General features: G+C 46.0%; 1 protein-coding gene across 1 annotated transcript in view; it reads left to right on the top strand.

Annotated features, from left to right (window-relative positions):
• Window positions 1-19926, top strand: part of ENOX1 (ecto-NOX disulfide-thiol exchanger 1) — a 246523-nt gene that overhangs the window by 119547 nt on the left and 107050 nt on the right. The window contains exon 9 of the mRNA XM_068984510.1: window positions 19712-19896. Within this exon, the coding sequence (XP_068840611.1) occupies window positions 19712-19896 (185 nt within the window). The remainder of the gene's footprint in view (window positions 1-19711; window positions 19897-19926) is intronic.

The following is a 19926-nucleotide window of genomic DNA, read 5'->3' as shown; positions in this document are numbered from 1 at the left end:
GCAACACACCTGTCCCACCAAAGCGTGCTTATCTGTTGTGTAAATTCACATTTGGAGCTTAAACTCTCTTTAAGCCAAATCCCTTTATAATCTTGTTTTTCTGTAGCACACAACAATGCCGTATTCCCAACATCGCTCTCACATATGCACAAATTTTCCATAATCGTGTGTTTCGTGTCGAATCAGTTCATGTTGCTGAAATTGTGCTATGTCTCAGAGACCGTGGATTTTCCCCTAATGCCTCAGCCGCTTAGCTGTGTGGCCCCTGCAGAGAACCAGGCGAGCCCTGGCGGAGAGTCTCTGCCTGTCCACGCCTGGCCCGCCTAGCTTGGAGCCCAGGGGGTTCTCTGCTTGGTTTCCTGGGTGACAGTCCAGCACGTGCTTCCGGCCCTGCTGCATCTGCTCTCTGAAGCCCTGGCTTCCTGCCTGGTGACAGGAGCCCCCAGACTGTGGTGAAGGGCACCTGGGTGGATGGGCAGATGGCAGCTAGTGGAGAAAAGTGGGGAACTTATCAAGCAATGTTTAGAAAGGGAGAGGCGCAGAGACCTTGACCCGGAGGGAGTGTAGACAAGTGACCGGTGGGCAGCTTGAGGTCACAGCACAGCTGCCCCTGACCCGCCTGTGGCACTCGGATGCCTTTCAGCTGCCAGGAGCACTGCGGTCTACATTACAGTTTATTGTGTTTTCTGGGCATTTCATTCTGATAAGGTTTGATTGCGGGATCATTACGTTGGGAAGTAGATTTAATCCTGTTTTCTTAGCAGGCTCTAAGGACACTGAGGGAATATTTATGTAATAAGATGCAAAGTTGCTATGGAAAATACTATAGCAACCTAGCATCTTCCCAGAGCCAGGCAGCCACTTGTAACAGCAATCTAAATTTACATTTATTTTACTGTCATTTTATCGACACTCTTAGTATCTCATTCTGACAGGATGTTAAAATATGTTTTCAGCTTGCATTTGAGCAAAATTAACACAGTGTTGTTGGAATTTAACTGGGGTTTGCACAACTTCTGGAAAAAACAGCAGAGTATTTTCGAGTAAGTTTAGATGACAATCTGGGGAAGTTTGCGACTCTTTTCTTTTTCCTTTCTAAATGTAAAAAAGAATTCTTTAGCAGCATTTATTCCTAATTTTTCCTCTTAGTTTGTAACTAAAAGTCAGAATTTCTGATTACAAAATGAGAATTATTCTTTTCAAACTTGATGTAATTTTTTAAGTGCCCACCTAATCTTTCTAGTTGGTGCTTCTAGAAAATGCTTTTAGTAGATTAATCCATTGCCCTCTGGCAGGCTGTAGCACTTCAAAAATGAAATTTTTTTTAATATAAAAAATACTTGTTAATTTTGGAGAATCTAATTATTGCCAATAATAAAAGACAAAACTGTGTTAGTTATAACAAGACAAAAGACTTTAGTTTTTAATTCTGTTTCTTCTGCACAGCCTAACTGTATAAGCATCTTTGTATATATTTTTAAAGCTCAGAAACAATTCTATATGATTTTGTTTTCAGTCAGACCAATTTGTATGGCAAGTGAGGTTTTTTTATAGCTTTTTTTATATGTTAATGAAACAGAAAATATAGAGCAAATGCATGTGTATTCTTTCTGGGTCATAGACTCCTTCCTGTGAACCTTTATGATTTGAAGCTGTAGTCTCTGAGGTGGTCAGAGTAGATACCTAAGGTTATTAAAGCCTGGAAATTGGGCCAGCCTTCCCCATAGCATCTTTCAGGTCCCTTAAATGTGAGCATAGCGGAAAACCATACAGATATGTAGCTGGTTGGTAGTGGAAAGATAGTGTCTATTGATTTTCTTCTCTACCTTTCCATCTGAAATCTTCAAGTGTGACTATAACACTGTTAAAGTAGGACATTGGCCAAAATAATCGATACCAGACCTTATTAAAACATATGCTACTACCAGCTTCTTAGCCCTAATGTACTGTTCGTGAACACAATCTTCCTAATTCTGTGCTTTTATACTGCATTGTTGAAGACAGTTAGCGATATGTAGTGACTGTACCTTGACTTCTAACAATGTTGCCCATAAGCTTCATTAATCGCAGACCTAAAGATGCTAATGTCTGCTGCAGGAAGACAGACCATGAGGACAGGCATCCAGTAGAATCTCAGTGAGCCATACACATTTAAGTGCCATAGAACTAATGGAAAAAGTAATTTAAAGGAGTAGCACTAATTATTTCTGCCCTTTCTTAGAAAGTCCACCTGCTATTTATGATACTTGGAAGCCCTGGACAGGGAAAGTGAAAGTGAGAGTCACTCAGTCGTGTCCTACTCTTTGCGACCCCATGGACTATACAGTCCATGGAATTCTCCAGGCCAGAATACTGGAGTGGATAGCCTTTCCCTTCTCCAGGGGATCTTCCCAACCCAGGGATCAAACCCAGGTCTCCCGCACTGCATGTGAGATCCTTTACCAGCTGAGTCACAAGGGAAGCCCAAGAATACTGGAGTGGGTAACCTATCCCCTCTCTAGTGGATCTTCCCAACCCAGGAATCGAACCAGGATCTCCTGCATTGCAGACAGATTCTTTACCAACTGAACTATCAGGAAAACCCAAATGGAATTATCACATTTAATTTTCTGTATTTTACAGCTTCCTAGACCATATTGTCTTGCAGTTTCCTGTTCTAAGTATGATCATATTTGCATAGCTATTAAACTAAAGATCTAAGAAATCGTGCAAGTTCTAATCTAGGCAGCCATGTGAAGCTCTTTGGTTTTAATATTTGCTTATTTATGGCCGCGCTGATCTTCGTTACCGCTCACGGGCTTTCTCTCACTGTGGTGTGCGGTCTTCTCTTGTTGTGGAGCATGGGCGTCAGTACTTGAAGCCCAGGCTCTGTAGTTGTGGTGCACTGGCTTAGTTGCTTGGGTCTGGGATCTTCCCAGGGCAGGGATCGTATCGGGGTCTCTTTGTACTACAAGGTGGTTTCTTACCCGCTGGACCACCAGAGAAGCTCCTCGTCACAAGGAGATTGGCAATGAGGAGTCTCTTCATCAGATGTGGAAGAAACGCTTAGAAATCAGTTTGTATACCCCCCTCTTTGCACAGACAGGAGTGTGCAGCTCTCCATTGAGAAGTTGTGTTATTTGCCCAAGATAGTAAGTAGAAGGTCCAGAACTCAGTACTAGTTCCCTTCTTTCCAGGTTGATGATCTTGCTATGGCACCGCTCTGTGCGTGTTAGAGGGCAAAAGGCTCCAGAATATCCCTCAGATGCCTTGAGTGGCATCAACAGAGTCAGTGAAATCTGCCAAGGACATTGAGTGCCTGCCTCGTGCCTGGCGCCATGAGGCCATTGGGAGGCAGAGATAGACTGGGTATGTTTGTTACCTGAAAATGTTCATCCTGACCGAGCTCATTGCGGCTGTCTCTTAGTCTTCCTGTTACTCTCGGGATTTTCTGCTGACTAGAAAGAAGTTACAGGCAGAGCATGTGGCAAACTGTTCTCTAGGCCATGCCAGCAGAAACGCCAGCTTCTAAAAATATTCAGGAAACTGGCACAATCCCTTTTCAAGTTGAGTGATATTTTTTTCCTCAAAAACAACCTGTTCTGTGGCTTTGAACAAGAAGAAGACCTGCTTTGAAGAAGTGAAGTATTTACATGGGGGGAGGAATTGTGCCACGTCATGTACACCTTTGATAAACCAGATAGATACACTGTCTTCCAATGGAAGCCCAAGTGTTCCATTCCCTGACTCTCCAAAAAGGCGAAGAGGAAAATAAAACTACCCCGAATGCAAGCGCAGATGTGATGATTGATCGAGAATGATCCGAGCTACAGTATTAGTTCTTTGATTTCCCAACTCATGTTTTCTCTGCATGCCCAGGGACTGGGAGAGCCTACCTGAAAATCATTCATTGACTTTCCATCTAATTTCAAGACCTATTGAAGCATTCTCCCTCCTTCCTTGCTCCTGAGGCTTCTTCTTTATGGCATGCACCCCTCAATCAATCTAGAAAATATATGTCTGAAGGAGAGCATCTATAGTAGTAATCTTATTGAGATACACAGACTCGGGCATGTTTTGATTGGAACGAGATCTTAGAAGTATTATGTCCTCTCCTTTCTTACTCTATATTGAAAATTATAATGACAAAAATCTAGTTTTTTACCCCCGACAATAAGTAGCTGGAATGCTGAATAAATTCTGCAAGTTTGTATTAGTGATTTTTTGTAATTACAAGTTTTTAGGCAAAACTTAAGTGGTAACTCGAGTTTGGCAAATCTCTTGGAAGCAGGATAAGAGATTTAATTCTGTTTTTTAATTGAAGGATAATTGCTTCACAGAACTTTGTTATTCTTTTCTTTAGTGATTTACCAGTTGTTTCAGAAATGTCTCCACTTGCCATTCTAGACTTTTCTTCTAGTTAGATAATCTGAACGTTGTAAAGCTAGCCATTTCTCTATCCTCAGCCCTTTGTTTCCATGAAATTGTCTTAAGCAATGCCATAATACAAAGCAACGATAAAACAAAAACAAATATTCAGTGAACTCTTGCTTGCAATGCGTATGGGACCATGATATCATGTCATGCAGTGCCGTATTAAGGAGGAAAAGTAGTGAAGTCTTGTAAGACTGTTTGAGACTTAGTCTTTGAACTGAGCGTGTTTTCCTACTCTGAAAAATCCCAGTAGCTACCAGAGATCTCCTTTCCTTGGAATAACACTTTATCGTGGGTCCATACTGCACCTGCTCTCCACACCCTCAGAAATCACAGCCAAAACTAACAGATAAACTCTCACAGGCAGAGCCGTGAATGCTGCGAGGATCTGAAAAGAAGGGCAAATCTATTCAGCTGAATTCTGTCATCCTGGAGAAAGTTTGCTTGGTTTTTGTTTGGTTGGTTTTTTTATTTGTTTGTTTAAGTAAATAATGGTGAGATAAAAGACTTTCTACCATCTACTCCTTCAGGACTAGGTCAGAATCTTTTAACCTCTCTGAATGGCCACCACCTTGCACGGTACGCAGTCAATGGACAAGAATTTGTTAACCAAATGGATCGGAAATAAAAACTAGGAAGAACCAATTCAACTAATTTTTTAATCTGTTGAAGGATATTTTTTCAGCTTAGACCCCCCGCAAAAAAAAATCTATTATCTGTTTGATCCTCACAGTACTGACCATGTTTTTCAGATGAGAACCCTGAGGTCTAATGGAGGTTGACTAATTGCCCCCAAGTCTCATAACTGGCATATCCCTTCTCTCTTTCTAACACTGCTCTGCCGCGCTCTTGCATATTGTATAATCTGTGTCTGCACGACTCTCTGAGGTTGACAAGGGTGGACGCTGGGACACAGAACAGCCCAGCCAATGTCCTCTTGGAACTGCTGCCCCTCAGATGCACGCGGTGGTCCCTGAATCGCCACGTGTGTTCTGTCCCTCCTCACTTCTCTGTGGGAGCCTCTTCCAGAATTATGCAGAGACATCTGCATGTTCCTGTTTAGAGCAGGAAGAAGGGTGTATTCTTTCAGGTCATTAAAAGATGGGAGACTTGGCAAGGTGACGGATGGAGCTAAAAGGGAAAACAACAAAGAAATATGTCAGGTAATGTTTGAAACCATTTTTCTCCTGGAACTAGGTTGAGATGATTGCAGATGGGAAAATAGAGCTTTTTTTTTTCCTTTGGTAGTAACAGAAAGTTGTTAGGTCATTGAGCTTTTGAAATAGAAATCAAAACTTAGATTGGACATTTTGCCCATTCTATATAACATTTAGGCTCCAAAGGAATAGTGTAATTGACGCCAGGCCATCAACACCATGTTAACAAAGCACTTGATATAAAACCATCCATGGCACCTTCTCTCCCGAGTTCAATAAAAAGCTAGTAAGCAGAGAACTGCTTTCTCGGGGGAATTCTTTTCACCTTTCAGAAACAAAATATTTCATGCTAATTCCTGCTTAATTGGAGGGAAGTCATTTCTTTAAAATCATTGAATATGAGCTTGAAGTCTGTTCTGTCCCTGACCTTTCTAATTCAATCAAGGTCACCTTCTCAACTTGCCCAAACAGCACTATTTCTCAATTAGAAAAAGGGGCAGTGCTGTTTTAAAGCATTTAGTGTCTGATTAATTGTGCTGAACTGGGGCTTCAGCACTTGCAGAGGGATCCTAAGGTGTCACCAGTAAGAATAAAACATTGCTACCTGAAAAATTATCCCCATCAGAAACATCATTTTAATAAGCAAAGCAAGAACTTCTATTTGTGGGGATGTGAGAAGCATGATCATACTCAATATATAGTGGGTTTTAATATCCGAACAACTCTCTCTCAGGGAAAAATATGCTATAATTTAGCCATCCAGACAGTTTATGAAACACACGCACTTTTCCCTGCCCAAGGACTCCAAGAAGATGAATGCTGAGGTTGTTAAAGCAGAGTTTGGTCACACTCAAGCTCTAGGGATGAAAAGAAGTAACGAAAAGAGGTGTCCAGCTGAAGCCATCTGGCTGGAGGAGAGAACATGAGTTTTGGAAATAAGTTTTTTGTTCGTTTGGCCACACCTTGTGGAATGTGGGATCATCATTCCCCAATCAAGGATCGAACCTGCTGCAGTGGAAGCACGGAGTCCTAACCACTGGACCGCCAGGAAAGTCCCTGAAAATAAGTGTTTGAGAAGCTGCTGCTTACATTTCCTTCCCATTTTCTGGGCCTGATTGAGGGATGCCAACCTCACACTGATGCTCTTTTGAAGACCACCTCACCTGGGTGGTCAAACCATTAGAAAAGCTCTGAGAAAGTGGCCCACGTGAGTGAGAATTGGTGTTGCTGGAAGAGAGATGTTAGATTCACCGCAGAGTTCAGAAATAACTTTGAACCAGACAAGGTAAGAGGCTCCCAGATGAAGTTTCGAGTTGTTTCCAGTGTGGCTCAGCCAGTGATGTCCCTTCTCCAAGACTCGTCATTCTTGGCAGTAATATAAGGTTCATCCTAAGAGGGTTTCCTCAACTTTGTAAGAAATAACCGATTAAGGGTTTCCAGGGCATTTTGAAAGTGGTACCGTGACAAGGTGGAGAACATACCGTTGAACAATCACAGAAGGTGAAATGAGTGGTTCCCAGCCCCAGCTGTGAGCGGGGAAGACCTGGGAAGCTTTGCACAACACCAGTGCCTGGAGGTTAATGCCCAGGTACATGTGTTATTACAATACTCCTCAGGTAGGTCTGATGTGCAAAGGATTGGAAACCACTGGCCCATGACAGGAGAATTGATGGCTGTCAATTATAGGTGGAAAAGAAGGTTAAAAGAGAGAGAGATCGTAAGGTAACAAACAGGGAGCTATACTCAGGGCTCTGTGGGGACCTAGAGGGGTAGCATGAAGAGTGGGAGGTAGGGAGATCCAAGAGGGAGGGGGATATGTGTAAATGTATAACTGAGTCACTTGGTTGTACAGCAGAAACTAGCACCACTTTGTAAAGCAACTATACCCCAACTAAAAAGAGAGAAGAGGAGAATGAAAATGAAGTAGAAGATAAAAATGTTCAGTCGAGAGGAAGCAACTGAGATAGGCAATGATAAAGGACCAAAGAGAGAAGAAAGGGAGATAGTTTATTTAAGTATGGCGTGCATGACCCACGTGGAGAATTCCCCCCGTATCTGTGTGCGATGCATCCTAATAGCCCTCGGTTAATTGGGAAAAAAGACTAGCTGTGAGGAAAAATGAAAGTAGCCTGATGCAGAAAGATGGGGTGAGAGCCAAGGACAGAGTTCTCGCTCTTTTCCAATGCTGGAAGAATAGCCAGGGACTGTTTTCTCACCCATCAGTGGTAAGAGAAGAAAACAGGGGTGTCTGGGCGTTGGCCAAAGAGAAAGGCCTCGCAGGACCTACTGACTGGTCTGGGGAGAGCTTGCACGCAAGAAGGGTCTCTGCTCCTCCAGTGATAGGCTGGTCCAAGGGCCCTCGGTCAAGGGCGATTAGTGCCACCCCTGCCCCACCGCCAAGCACGAGGGTGCAGCCCAGCCTCTCCTGGGTGCAGACCACAAATCCGCTGCAGCCGCGATCTCTCCAGAAATATGGCTGCAAGAAAAAGTAATACACAACCACATGGAGTAGATCAGAGAAATGTGTTTTGGAGACACTGCCTGGAGGATTTATGAAAGCATTCAGTCACAATATCATCACGGGAAGGGCAGTAAGCAGCGTTCAGAGGAGCAGGGAGATAGATGAGCGAAGTATGAGAAGGCAGAACAGAAGGCAGAAAATCCTGGAAAGCCATGCTGGACGGTACAAGCTTGAGAGGGGAAAATCCCTTTCAGTAACAGAAGCCGTTAGGAGAAGGCTGAGAGAAAGCAGGTGTCAAAAAATAATGAAAGAAGCACAAGCCTGAAAGCACGTCACAGAGAAACCAGGGATCTCGTCCCTAAAGGCTAGTGAAGTGGTCCTAAAACTTTGACATTAGAGTCACCCTCAAAGCTTGCTGAAATGCACAACCTCAGACCCCATGTCAGAAGCTCAGGTTCCAGGGGGCTGGGATGGGTCCAGGAACTCCCTTTTATGAGACACCAAGGTAGGACAGGCAGTGGCTGTGTGTGGAGCAAACCTGGACTGCTGGCTGGGCGACATGCCATTCTGGGCTCCCCTGGTGGCTCAGCGGTAGAGAATCTGCCTGCAGCGCAGAAGACACAGGTTCGATCCCTGGGTGGGGAAGATCCCCTTGAGAAAGGAACGGCAACCCTCTCCAATGTTCTTGCCTGGAGAATCCCATGGGTAGAGGAGCCTGGCGGGCTACAGTCCATGGGATCACACAGAGTTGGACACGACCGAGTGGCACACAGGTGCCAGAGTCATTCCACCTTGGTTATGTGTCTAGAGAAGGCAGTAGTCTTTTGTCCTGATGCCAGACACAGCATGGGGGCTTCAGCTGGTCTCGGCATTGGTGACAAGGCTCGTGTGGAGGGGAATCACTGCCCACCGCTTCCCAGCAGCCTCGGTTCCTGTTCCTTAGCCTGGGCAGAGTTTATGCTCGGCACAAAACCTGAGGGGAGCGAGAGGCTTTCTTTTTAGCTCATCTGTGTTACCCCGGGTATTTTGGTGTTTTAATAACCTCCTTGTGGAAAAGGCCACTCTTTGTGAAGGATGGTGTCTAGGACTGAGCACACGCTTCACGTGGGCTGACCTCCACCGCACATTTCAGAGTGGGATGTGTCTTGTGTGGTAGCAGCCAGCCATAGAGAAAGTGTGTGTGTGTGTGCGTGTGTGTGTGTGTGCGTGCGTGTGTGTGTGTGCAGGGGGTTAGAACAAGTAGAAAAACATCACTCCTTACGGGAGAGGTTTCTTGAAGAAAATTGGAAGTGACTGTTTGTTAAAAGGGAAAGAAATCTGCAGGTTGGGAGGAGAGCGAGGCGAGGAAGGGAGAGCAGTGAATGCCTTCAGGGGAAGGCGTGCTGTTTGAAGCTGTTCTCTGGAGAGACCAACCGCGAGCGAGGGCGGAGCACCGTCCCCGGAGAGGGGTGCCGTCTAGGCGGCGAGGCATGGCCAGGGTGGGGCCCTTGTTCCCGCAAACCTGCGTCCTTCTCTTTAAAAAGAAACCGTAAAGCCTTCAGAGCTGGGAGGAAAAGGTAGTCGTGCGCCTTGGAAATAGAAATAGGGACGGAAGGTGGAAAAGCAAACTGAAGTCCGATTTTAAAAGCGAGAGTTGGTGGAAATGCTCTTGACGCGTCCGCTGTGGTGACTGCAGACGGGGTCCCTCGGCGGCCCAGCCTCCTCCCCGCCCCGTCCATCTCGCCTTGTCGACGGCACCGGCTCCTCGGGTCCCTGGTGAACGTGATCCTCTCGGCTGGCGGCCGTTCCCGCGTCCTGCAGCCTTTCGCAGCCTGAGCCTGCCTTCAAGGCCCAACCCGCCCCCCAGCAGCCCTCCTTTTCCCAGCCTCTCCCTCCATCCGACACCACAGTACGGGGAGGGGAGAGCAGGTGAGGGACCCCCCAGGCCCATCCGCGCCTGTCTCATTTCCCCCGTCACTGGTCACCGAGCCCCCGAGATCAGGCAGGTGTGCTCGCCTAGAGCAGGCGAGGAGCTCAGCTTTGCGGGACTCTGTGCCTCCCCGCGGACTCTCGGGGCATCCTCAGCCCTTTAAATGGCAGACGCACCCTGCTCGTAGAAGAAACAGGCGTGCCTCTTTGTTTCACCTACTTCCCTCCAGGACAGTGAATGGGAGAGTTGCGGGGGGCTGGGGGGAGCTGTATCAGATATAACGTCGATGGAAAAGCAATGAAGTGTGAGGTCAGTTCTCAGCAGCGTCAGTGGCCCAGTGGCACAGCATAGTCACGGCCACCAGCAGATTGTGTCCTTAGGAGGAGCTCTGTGAACAGGGCGATGGAAGATTGTTTTTTTTTTTTTCTTTTCCCGAGTCACCTGCTGCCAGGTGTGCCTGCAGACTTGCACAAGCCATTATAATAACAGGATCCAGCTTACCTGCACTCTTCAAATTACCCTTATTCCACTGACCTCACACAAAGATGGAAACAGACACTGCATTGTGCTTCTCGTGAGCTCTCTCTAATCACAGCTAATGCACAGCCGCTGCAAACAGAAAATGTTATGTCAATGCTAAGTTGTAATAATAATAATCCTGAAAAACGGTAACAGAAGGAATTTCCGCCAGCAGTTGGAAGAAGATTGCTACTTCAGTGGCGATACAGGTGTTCCTGGAAAACAGATCGATTTCAGTTTGTTGGGAGCAGGAGAGGCTGTCTAGCAGGAGACTAGCCGTGAGGCAGGTGTCTGATCTCCCCAGCGCTGTGCCAGGATGCTGGGAGGCATGCTGTGACGCCAGCCCGAGGAGCCAGGGCTTTGTCCTGTCATCTGAGGGCCATCTGGTCCCCGTCCTGGATCTTTCTGGGCCCATGCAGACCAGGGGAATCTGTGGGAAGAGGGGTCTCTACTACCTTTCCTCCAGCTGAAGACACTTAGAAAAGCACAGCATAGGGGCGTTCAGATGGGTACGGTGCACACTGGAACGTCCTTCAGGACTGCAAGAGCCAGCCTGAGCCCTTGGACCTGGCTGTCTTCATAGAGCCTTTAAAAAAAAAAACAATTGTATTGAAATACAGTTGGTTTACCATATTGTGTTAGTTTCAGGTATGCAAAAAGTGATTCAGTTATATATACATTCATATATATATATTATATATATGAAAAGGGCATGGCAACCCACTCCAGTATTTTTGCCTGGAGAATCCCATGGACAGAGGAGCCTGGCAGGCTGTGGTCCATAGGGTAGCGAAGAGTCGGACACGACTGAAGCTACTTAGCACACGCACAAGCGTGTGTGTGTGTGTGTGTGTGTGTATTCTTTTTTAATTCTTTTCCACTATAGGTTATTACAAGATAGTGAATATTGTTCTTTGAGCTATACAGTAGGTCCTTGTTGGTTATCTATTTCCTATATATTGGTATACATGTTTTAATCCTTAAACTTGTAATTTATCTCTCACCGTTTCCCCTTTGGTAACCATAGCTTTTCTATGTCTGTGAGTCTATTTCTATTTTGTAAATAAGCTTACTTTTTTTCAGATTCCATGTATAAGTGATATCTTATGATAGTTGTCTCTGGCTTACTTCGTTTACTATGATAAGCTCTAGGTCCATGCATGTTGCTGCAAATGGCCATATTTCATTCTTTTTTATGACAATAATATTCCATTGTGTATATATACCACATCTTCCTTATCCATTCATCTGTGATGGACACTTAAGTTGCTTCCATGTCTTAGCTGTTGTAAATAGTGCTGCTATGAACATTGGGTGCATGTATCTTTTCAAATTAGAGTTTTCTGTGAGAGAAGAGTGGCGCTTAAGGAATCAGACCTCATCACTTAAGGCTATACTACAAAGCTACAGTCATCAAAATAGTATGGACTGGCACAAACAGACATATAGCACAATGGAACACAATAGAGGCTCAGAAATAAAGCCATACACTTGTGGTCAAGTCAGGGAGCCTCACTAACTGACCAAAACCCAGATGCTCAGTGGTTGGCAGCCTCAGTGCCGCTGTTTCATCGAAGAGGGATACAGCGCAGAAGACAGGATCCCTGCCGAGTGGATCAAGTCAAGCCTCAAGACTCTAGAATCCTTAGTTTAACTTCCACATTGCTTATTCACAAACAACTCCTGCAGAAGATCTGAGTGTGTTTGTTTTAAAACAGTCTGATCCCATCCGCCTCCGTAACAGAGCCCCTTTCGTGTGGAACAGTTGCCAAACGGAGCCAGTAAGGCAGTGTTCACCTCTGTTAGGAACTAACAAGGCCCTGCAGCAGGGTCCCTGGTTTCCTTTTGCTCTCAAGCTGCAGCACTTACTATGCGAGGCCACCCCAGTGGCGTTACTTTGGAGAGTGCAGATTCTGGAGTTCCCCCTGCCGAGGAAAAACTCTGCACCTCCAGCCAGCTGTGTAACCTCCACATCGCTCAAACTCAGTCCCGTCTCCTGGAAAAGAGAAATAATAGTCATATTTACTACGTCATGTTTCCACGAGGGCAGGAGGATATTGTGTAAATTATCGGCTTAGGCACATAACATCCTTAGCTGTTACTACTGCTATTACTGTTTTCATTACTACTTCTATGCCTGCTGGTACTGTTGGTGAAAAAACCAGGGACAGGAAAGTGGTGGTGACTGTATCTTCTGCTCAGATCTCCCCATTTTTTTAAGGAGGTAGCTGGGGCATGGGGACAGGGCTGGGACAGGACTGCCTTCCCTGGCGCAGAGCATGGGGCTGGGGCTCATTCAGAAGGTCAAGGAATGAAACCAGAAGGCCAAGGAATGAAACCAGAAGGCCAGGCTGAGCTTGTGGTACCCTCAGAAGTATTTGTCCAAACAAGCTAACTGTAGTGGCAGTTCAGAAGCCAAGGAGTAGACGGAGCCATGGTCTGAGCCGCTGCTCTCCAATGTGGTCTCGGCCCCAGCAACATCAGCATCACGGGGAACTTGGAGGAAGGCAGATTCTCAGGCCGCATCCTTGATGTAATCCTATTGGAAACTCTGAGGGGAGGACTTAGAAATATGTGTTAAACACACCTACCGGGAGTTTCTGATCCAAGCCAGTGTTTGGGAAACTGGGGTAGAACAGTGTCAGCTGCTTTACAGTTAAGTCCCAAATCTTCAAGTGGCTTTACCCAAAGAAAAAAAAGCTTATTTCTTGGGCATAGTTCAGTTCAGTCGCTCAGTCATGTCTGACTTCGTGACCCCATGAATCGCAGCATGCCAGGCCTCCCTGTCCATCACAAACTCCCGGAGTCTACCCAAACCCACGTCCATTGAGTCAGTGATGCCATCCAGCCATCTCATCCTCTGTCTCATCCCGTTCTCCTTCTGCCCACAATCCTTCCCAGCATTAGGGTCTTTTCCAATGAGTCAGCTCTTCGCATGAAGTGGCCAAAGTATTGGAGTTTCAACTTCAACATCAGTCCTTCCAATGAACACCCAGGTCTGATCTCCTTTAAGATGGACTGCTTGGATTTCCTTGCAGTCCAAGGGACTCTCAAGAGTCTTCTCCAACACCACAGTTCAAAAGCATCAATTCTTCGATGCTCAGCTTTCTTCACTGTCCAACTCACATCCATACATGACCACTGGAAAAACCATAGCCTTGACTAGACGGACTTTGTTGGCAAAGTAATGTCTCTGCTTTTAAATATGCTGTCTAGGTTGGTCATAACTTTCCTTCCAAGGAGTAAACGTCTTTTAATTTCATGGCTGCAGTCACCATCTGCAGTGATTTTGGAGCCCAGGAGAGTCCAAAGCAGGTATTCTTGGTCCCTTGGCACCTTTCCTCCATGCAGCGATTCAGAGACCCAGGCCCGTTTCAGCAGCAAGAAGAGAATGCAGGCTTGAGCAGAAGGCACATCTCACACACCTCACACAGCGTCCGTGAGAACCAGTCAGATGGCAGTGCCTGGCCTGGTCACCCCTCAAGAATGAGCTTCACCAAGCAGAGAAAAGCATGACATAGCATGGTATCTGTGCCACAGCAGAGCAACTGGACACCCCAGGCACCCTTCAAGAAGAAGTGCAGATGCAGGGAGGCAGATGGAGCCTGGTCCCTAGGTGCCCGGGGCTGTGGGAGCTGGAAGGCAAGCAGATACGGCGACCATATCTTCCAGGTCTCAGACCCATCCCATCATCCTGGGTTCTGGACCTGTTAGCCTGTATACAGGCCTACAAGGGCCTGTATCGGTCACAGCTGATGAAATCCTTGGGAAAGATGCTCTTTGCACATGAGGAGGCAATGCACAGCTCAGCAGCGTCCTCCTGGAAGAGGGGAGGCTGGCGAGGGGGAGGGAGGGACATTAAGCACAGAGTCCCCCAGTGACACCAAGACAAACAATTCTCAAGAAATCCAGATATTGTTAGAAACAATATGTTATAGTGTTTGATTATTTAGTTACATCTTGCCTGAGCAGGAAAAAGATATTAACATACTGTCAGCTTACTGGGACATAACCCAAAATAACTTACATATTTCCATAGAGTGCTAATTATTTTTCTGAGGCTGGCTCAGGCTGCTAAGAGAGAGATTTCAAGGCTTTCACCAGATTATTTACTTAAAGAAGTTAAGCATGCCATTATCTGTTCCCATGGAAACACAGTAAGTAATAGAGGAGTCGGAAGAGGAGGTCACTCTGACCATAATTAATATGAAGAATAATGGTTTATATAGGATCTAGTCAAGGGTACAGTGAGGTGCCGTAATGCATTTAAGCCTCATTTACAGTGGTGCAGTTCAATCTTTGGATCAACTTTCATACGCTTTGGTTAATTTTAGTAGTCTAGTGCTAATTTTTGAAATGGAATTTAATCTTGTTTAGCAGGGTTTTCCCAGTGTCTTTATTTCCATTTTGATCCAACCAGAAAATCCCTGTAACAGAATTTTCCTAAGGTCCTGAGCAAGTATAAGCCGATGCCTGCATTGGCTTTACCCTCATGGAGGTCACAGCTCCCTGCATGTGGCCTCACACAGCTGGTTGGTGAATGAATGAATGATCATCTGTAGACACCGTTGGATACAGCAGTGCTTTTCCCTGCTGGCTCAGCCAGTAAAGAATCCACCTGTAATGCAGGAGACCCTGGTTCAATTTCTGGGTCGGGAAGATCCACTGGAGAAGGGATAGGATACCCACTCCAATGTTCTTGGGCTTCCCTTGTGGCTCAGATGGTAAACAATCTGCCTGCAATGCAGGAGACCTGGGTTCGATCCCTGGGTTGGGAAGATGCCCTGGAGAAGGGAACGGCTACCCACTCCAGTATTCTGGTCTGGAGAATTCCATGGACTGTGTAGTCCCTGGGGTCACAAAGAATCGCACATGACTGAGCGACTTTCACTTAAAATCACCAAAGGAAAATTCAGTGATGTTCAGAATAGTTTACATTTAAAGTGTCTCACTGTATTCTTTTTCTTTAAATTTTATGGAAAGTCAGTAACCCACATGTTAAAAATTCTATTTGTTGCAACACAGTGCATTCTCCACAGGAATTCCTACAAAAAGATGCCTACTGTCATTTTATTTTTAATCCTGCTTATTTGAATGGTGGGTTTGTTACTCATTTGTATTGTAATCGAATGTAATTCAAGGGTAAATTTTATCATGGAATTCATTATACATTTTCAAAACTGTTTAATACAGTACCCTAGAAAAAAAGAGAGGAAAAAAGGTAGACCGTTCAAGTTTCTGAATTTTGAATACACTGAGAAATGATATTAAGTTAGAAATGATTAGGATTTTTTGTTTCCTGTAGAGCGCTGGTCCAAGAAACATAATCTAACTTCTTCCAGGAAGCCTCATCTGAGGGGCGGATCCAAGCAGCATGATGCTGAAAAATGTTTACAAACAGGTGGCCAGAAGTTAAGTGGAGTCAATAGACAATTTCTCACCCTTTAGAAAATAACCACTTTGCAGCCACATGAGAAACCAAGATTTTTTTTTGCAGATACCAGGCTTGAAATCACTTAATAAGGAATGTAAATCAGTTATATGCCCCCATTATATAAATGTTGATGGGGTTGGCTATGGTATTGATTTGGGGGGAGGGGAGCAGGGGATGAGAGTGGATAGTTACACCTGCTGGATTATTTTTCATCTTTTTAAATATGATGCGATCACATGCCTATTCCAGAAATGCTAACAACGTTCTTTCCTACTTGGCAGGAGCAGTGGTCACTCAGCTCAAGCCAAGAGTAAGAGCTGTCAGCTGTGCCATTCTAAGAGAAGTCCTAAAATAATGGATGGTGCACTTCCCTCTATGTATTTATGTTCAGACAATTTATTTAAATAATGTTGCTGGCACATGCTTTATAGCTGCTTGCATTTTGCTACCCAGATTTCAGCATATCTTGCAGACTCGGCAATTCATTTGGAAAATGTAATTTCCATCTCTGCATACTAATCGATTTCTTCACGAACACCTGCTATCAGTTATGATAATAAAAATGCCACTCTGAACTGAGAAGGGGCCAAATGGAGCTTCCTAAGGAAATGACTTAAGTGTCTTTGAATGCTACTAAATGTGGTAACGTGCTTCTGTAGCGCCAACACTTTTTCTCTCATTTGCATTTTCTCTAATTTTGCCCTATTACAACATCCCTCTCTTAAATGATGCCTGGTAACCATTTCCTTAAGGGTTGGTAAACTGAGTTGTCAGGGTGTGGACAGGATCTGATGCGGTGTGGTATTGGGCCGCACCATGTTTAAAAAACCACTAACTCATTCTCTGGGCTTCCCTGGTGGCTCAGCAATAAGGAATCTGCCTGCAATGCAGGAGTCACAGGTTTGATCCCTGGATCGGGAAGATCCTCTGGAGAAGGGCATGGCACCCCGCTCCAGTATTCTTGCCTGGAGAGTCCCATGGACAGAAGAGCCTGGCAGGCTACAGTCCATTGGGTTGCAGAGTCAGACACGACTGAAGCGACGTAGCACACGTGCACACACTCAGCCCATCCCCCAAGATAGACCCTGGGTCATTTCTGATTTATGAATCAGTCCCTGAAAGCTACGTATACAGCAAATAAAATTTCCTTTACTCATCCTCTTCAGCCTCCAGTTCATTCCACGCACCATTGCCAAACCAATCTTCCTAAATCACCGATTTCGTCACATCTTCCACTGGCAGGCACCCTCAGCAGTGCTCAGCTGGCCGCCCCGTTGGCCCAGTGGTCCAGCGGGCCTCCATCCCCTCTCATCATGCAGCACGGCTCACCTTTCTCTCACTGCTTCCAGACGGACTCTTGCACTTTTGGTCAAGCTTCTCTGCTTCCTGTCCCAAGTAGTCTGCCTTCCGTTCCCATCTCTGGGTTTTGCTTCTGCTCTTGTTCCTGACTGAGATGCCCTTCACCAGTTCATGGGCTTTCAGCCTTCAAAGCCCTCCTTCATTATTCCCATCTGCCTTTTCCTTTCTCTCCTCTGAATTCCTGTAGGATGGATTCCCCTGCCATAAGCCCTGACACTAAGTTGGTCGCTCATTTATTTATCCAATATTTTTTGAGTGCCTACTATGGGCTTCCCAGGTAGCACTAGTGGTATAGAACCCACCTGCCAATGCAGGAGATGTAAGAGACATGGGTTCAATCCCTAGGTTGGGAAGATCCCCTGGAGGAGGGCATGGCAACCCCCTCCAGTACTCTTGCCTGGAGAATCCCATGGACAGAGGAGCCTGGTGGGCTACAGTCCATGGGGTGGCAAAGAGGTGGACACAGCTGAGCGACTTAGCACACGTGTAAGGCATTAGCCTCTCCTCTCTTCTTTTGAGTACGTTCCTTTCAAACTTGCAGGTTCTGTTGTATATCAAGCTCTTCGAGAGGAGAGCCTACTCTGTCTCCTTGTTTTGTGATCCAAGAGGCCCAGACAGGCTCGGGCACAGAGTGCGTGTGCAGTGAGTGCTCATTGACTAGTTGATCCCTGATGGTTTGAGGTAGGGAATTTTCTGGTTAATTGAATGCTCTACTAGATTAGTCTCTCAGTGGGTACTACATACATCATCAGTTGTACAAAGTAGAATGCCGTGAAACACTCAACTATTAAACGACTGTTGGTGTAATTTGATGGCGGTTATTTGAGGAGAGAGCTCAGTGGGCTTTCAGAGGACCTCTGTACACATCTGTCACCTCTTCCTGTTGGAACTGTGACCCCAGAGGCTGTCCTTGATCTGGATCTGGAACTGGTGGATTGCTGGGGAGTGGATGGAAATGATCCTGGACCAAGAACCTCCTGGAGCGAGGTTCCACACCACGTCCTTACAAACCAAAAGTCACATCTTTAAAGAAGCTTCTGATAATGGAGTTTTTAAATATCTTCCCTTTTATCTTGCTTACAAAAGTAGTGAATGGCCTTTCTGAAGGAGGCAGAGAAAGTATGGGAGACTGGTAAAAAAAAAGTGGAGAGAATTGGGGGTTCTTTTAAAATAATCTGTTCAGAACTAAACCCATTGGGCTGGCAGACTAGCCCAGTGACTGGGAGCAGAGACTCTGGAGCCCAACCTGGGTTTGAAGGCTGTTGATGATGTTCTCTGTGAAATCAGACAAATTCTCTAACATCCATGTACCTTATTTTTCTCATCTGTAAATCGGAATAATAAGAACAGTACCAGCATCAGAAGCTGATGGGGGAGATGGAGTGAGTGAGTGTGTGGGCCAGCGTCTGTTATATTGTGAGAGCTCAGAAAGCTATTGTGATTGCTGCGGAGACCAGCAAGTAGTCAGCTAGAGACGAAGGAAGGGCGTCCCCATCCTCAATTTGCCTTGGTCCCATTCACTCTTCTGTACGCCACTTCAGTTACTTTTGGAGTCGTGAGATGTGTAAGGCCCTGAATTACACATCCCAGTTTCTCCATCTGATGGGGAGTGAGTCAGCTCTGAACCTCCACTTAGAGAGTTTCGGGTTTCAGGAAAGAGTAGGGTCAGAAATTGCTGGTGAAACAGATCGAACCAGGTCTCCATCCTGAGAGGAGTTAGAAGGAGTTAACAGACTTGTGCAGTCTGTCCCAGCAGTTCAGCGGGAAGGAACGGTGTGTGGGTCAGTTCCCCCTACCCTCCCCTGGGCAGCTGTGGCTGCATGCCTCCACCTGGGGACCACGAATGACGTGAATGAACGTGGCCCTCCTGGGAGCTAAGCCATCCTGCTGAAAGGGAGAGGGCGGTCACAAGGTAGATAGAGTTTGCCTGGAATTCTGAGTGCTCTCATCACCACCAACCCAGATCAGTTTCTGAGAGGGAGCCTAGGGTCAGGGCAGAGGTCAGGAGACAAGAATTCAGAAGGAATTCATCCTGTACCCACAAGCACCCATAAGACGGGACAGACAGAATAGCTAACACATTCCCAAAGAAGTGAGCTGTAAAATAAGGCAGCACCAGCCGTAAAATAAGGCAGCGCCCCAGGGTAGGGCATTTGAGTTTGGCGCAAATGTGACAAATCAGAGTGAAGAGGGACTTCCCTGGCCATCCAGTGCCGGAGGTGTGGGTTCAATCCCTGGTCAGGGAGCTTAGATCCCACATGCCTTGCACCAAAAAAACAAAACATAAGACAGAAGCAATACTGTAGCCAATTCAATAAAGACTTTTAAAATGGCCCACATCAACAACAACAAAAAAACTAGAAAATAAAAAATTTGGGTGCGAGGCTCCCTTTAGCACCGAAGGCCCTCCATCTCAGCAAGACGGTCACTCACTTGAACTCGTTCTGTCTGCCCTGCAGCCCTGGCCGCCCAGGCCTATGCACTTAAAGAAGAGAATGACAGCCTCCGATGGCAGCTGGACGCCTACAGGAACGAGGTGGAGCTGCTGAAGCAGGAGAAGGAGCAGCTGTTTCGGACGGAGGAAAACCTGACCAAGGACCAGCAGGTGCAGTTCCTGCAGCAGACCATGCAAGGCATGCAGCAGGTACCTGCGCCTCTGCTCAGAGAGCAAGGG

This window comes from Capricornis sumatraensis, chromosome 12, assembly GCF_032405125.1.
Source record: "Capricornis sumatraensis isolate serow.1 chromosome 12, serow.2, whole genome shotgun sequence".
Lineage (NCBI taxonomy): Eukaryota > Metazoa > Chordata > Mammalia > Artiodactyla > Bovidae > Capricornis > Capricornis sumatraensis.
This window is presented reverse-complemented; position numbering and strand designations above follow the sequence as displayed.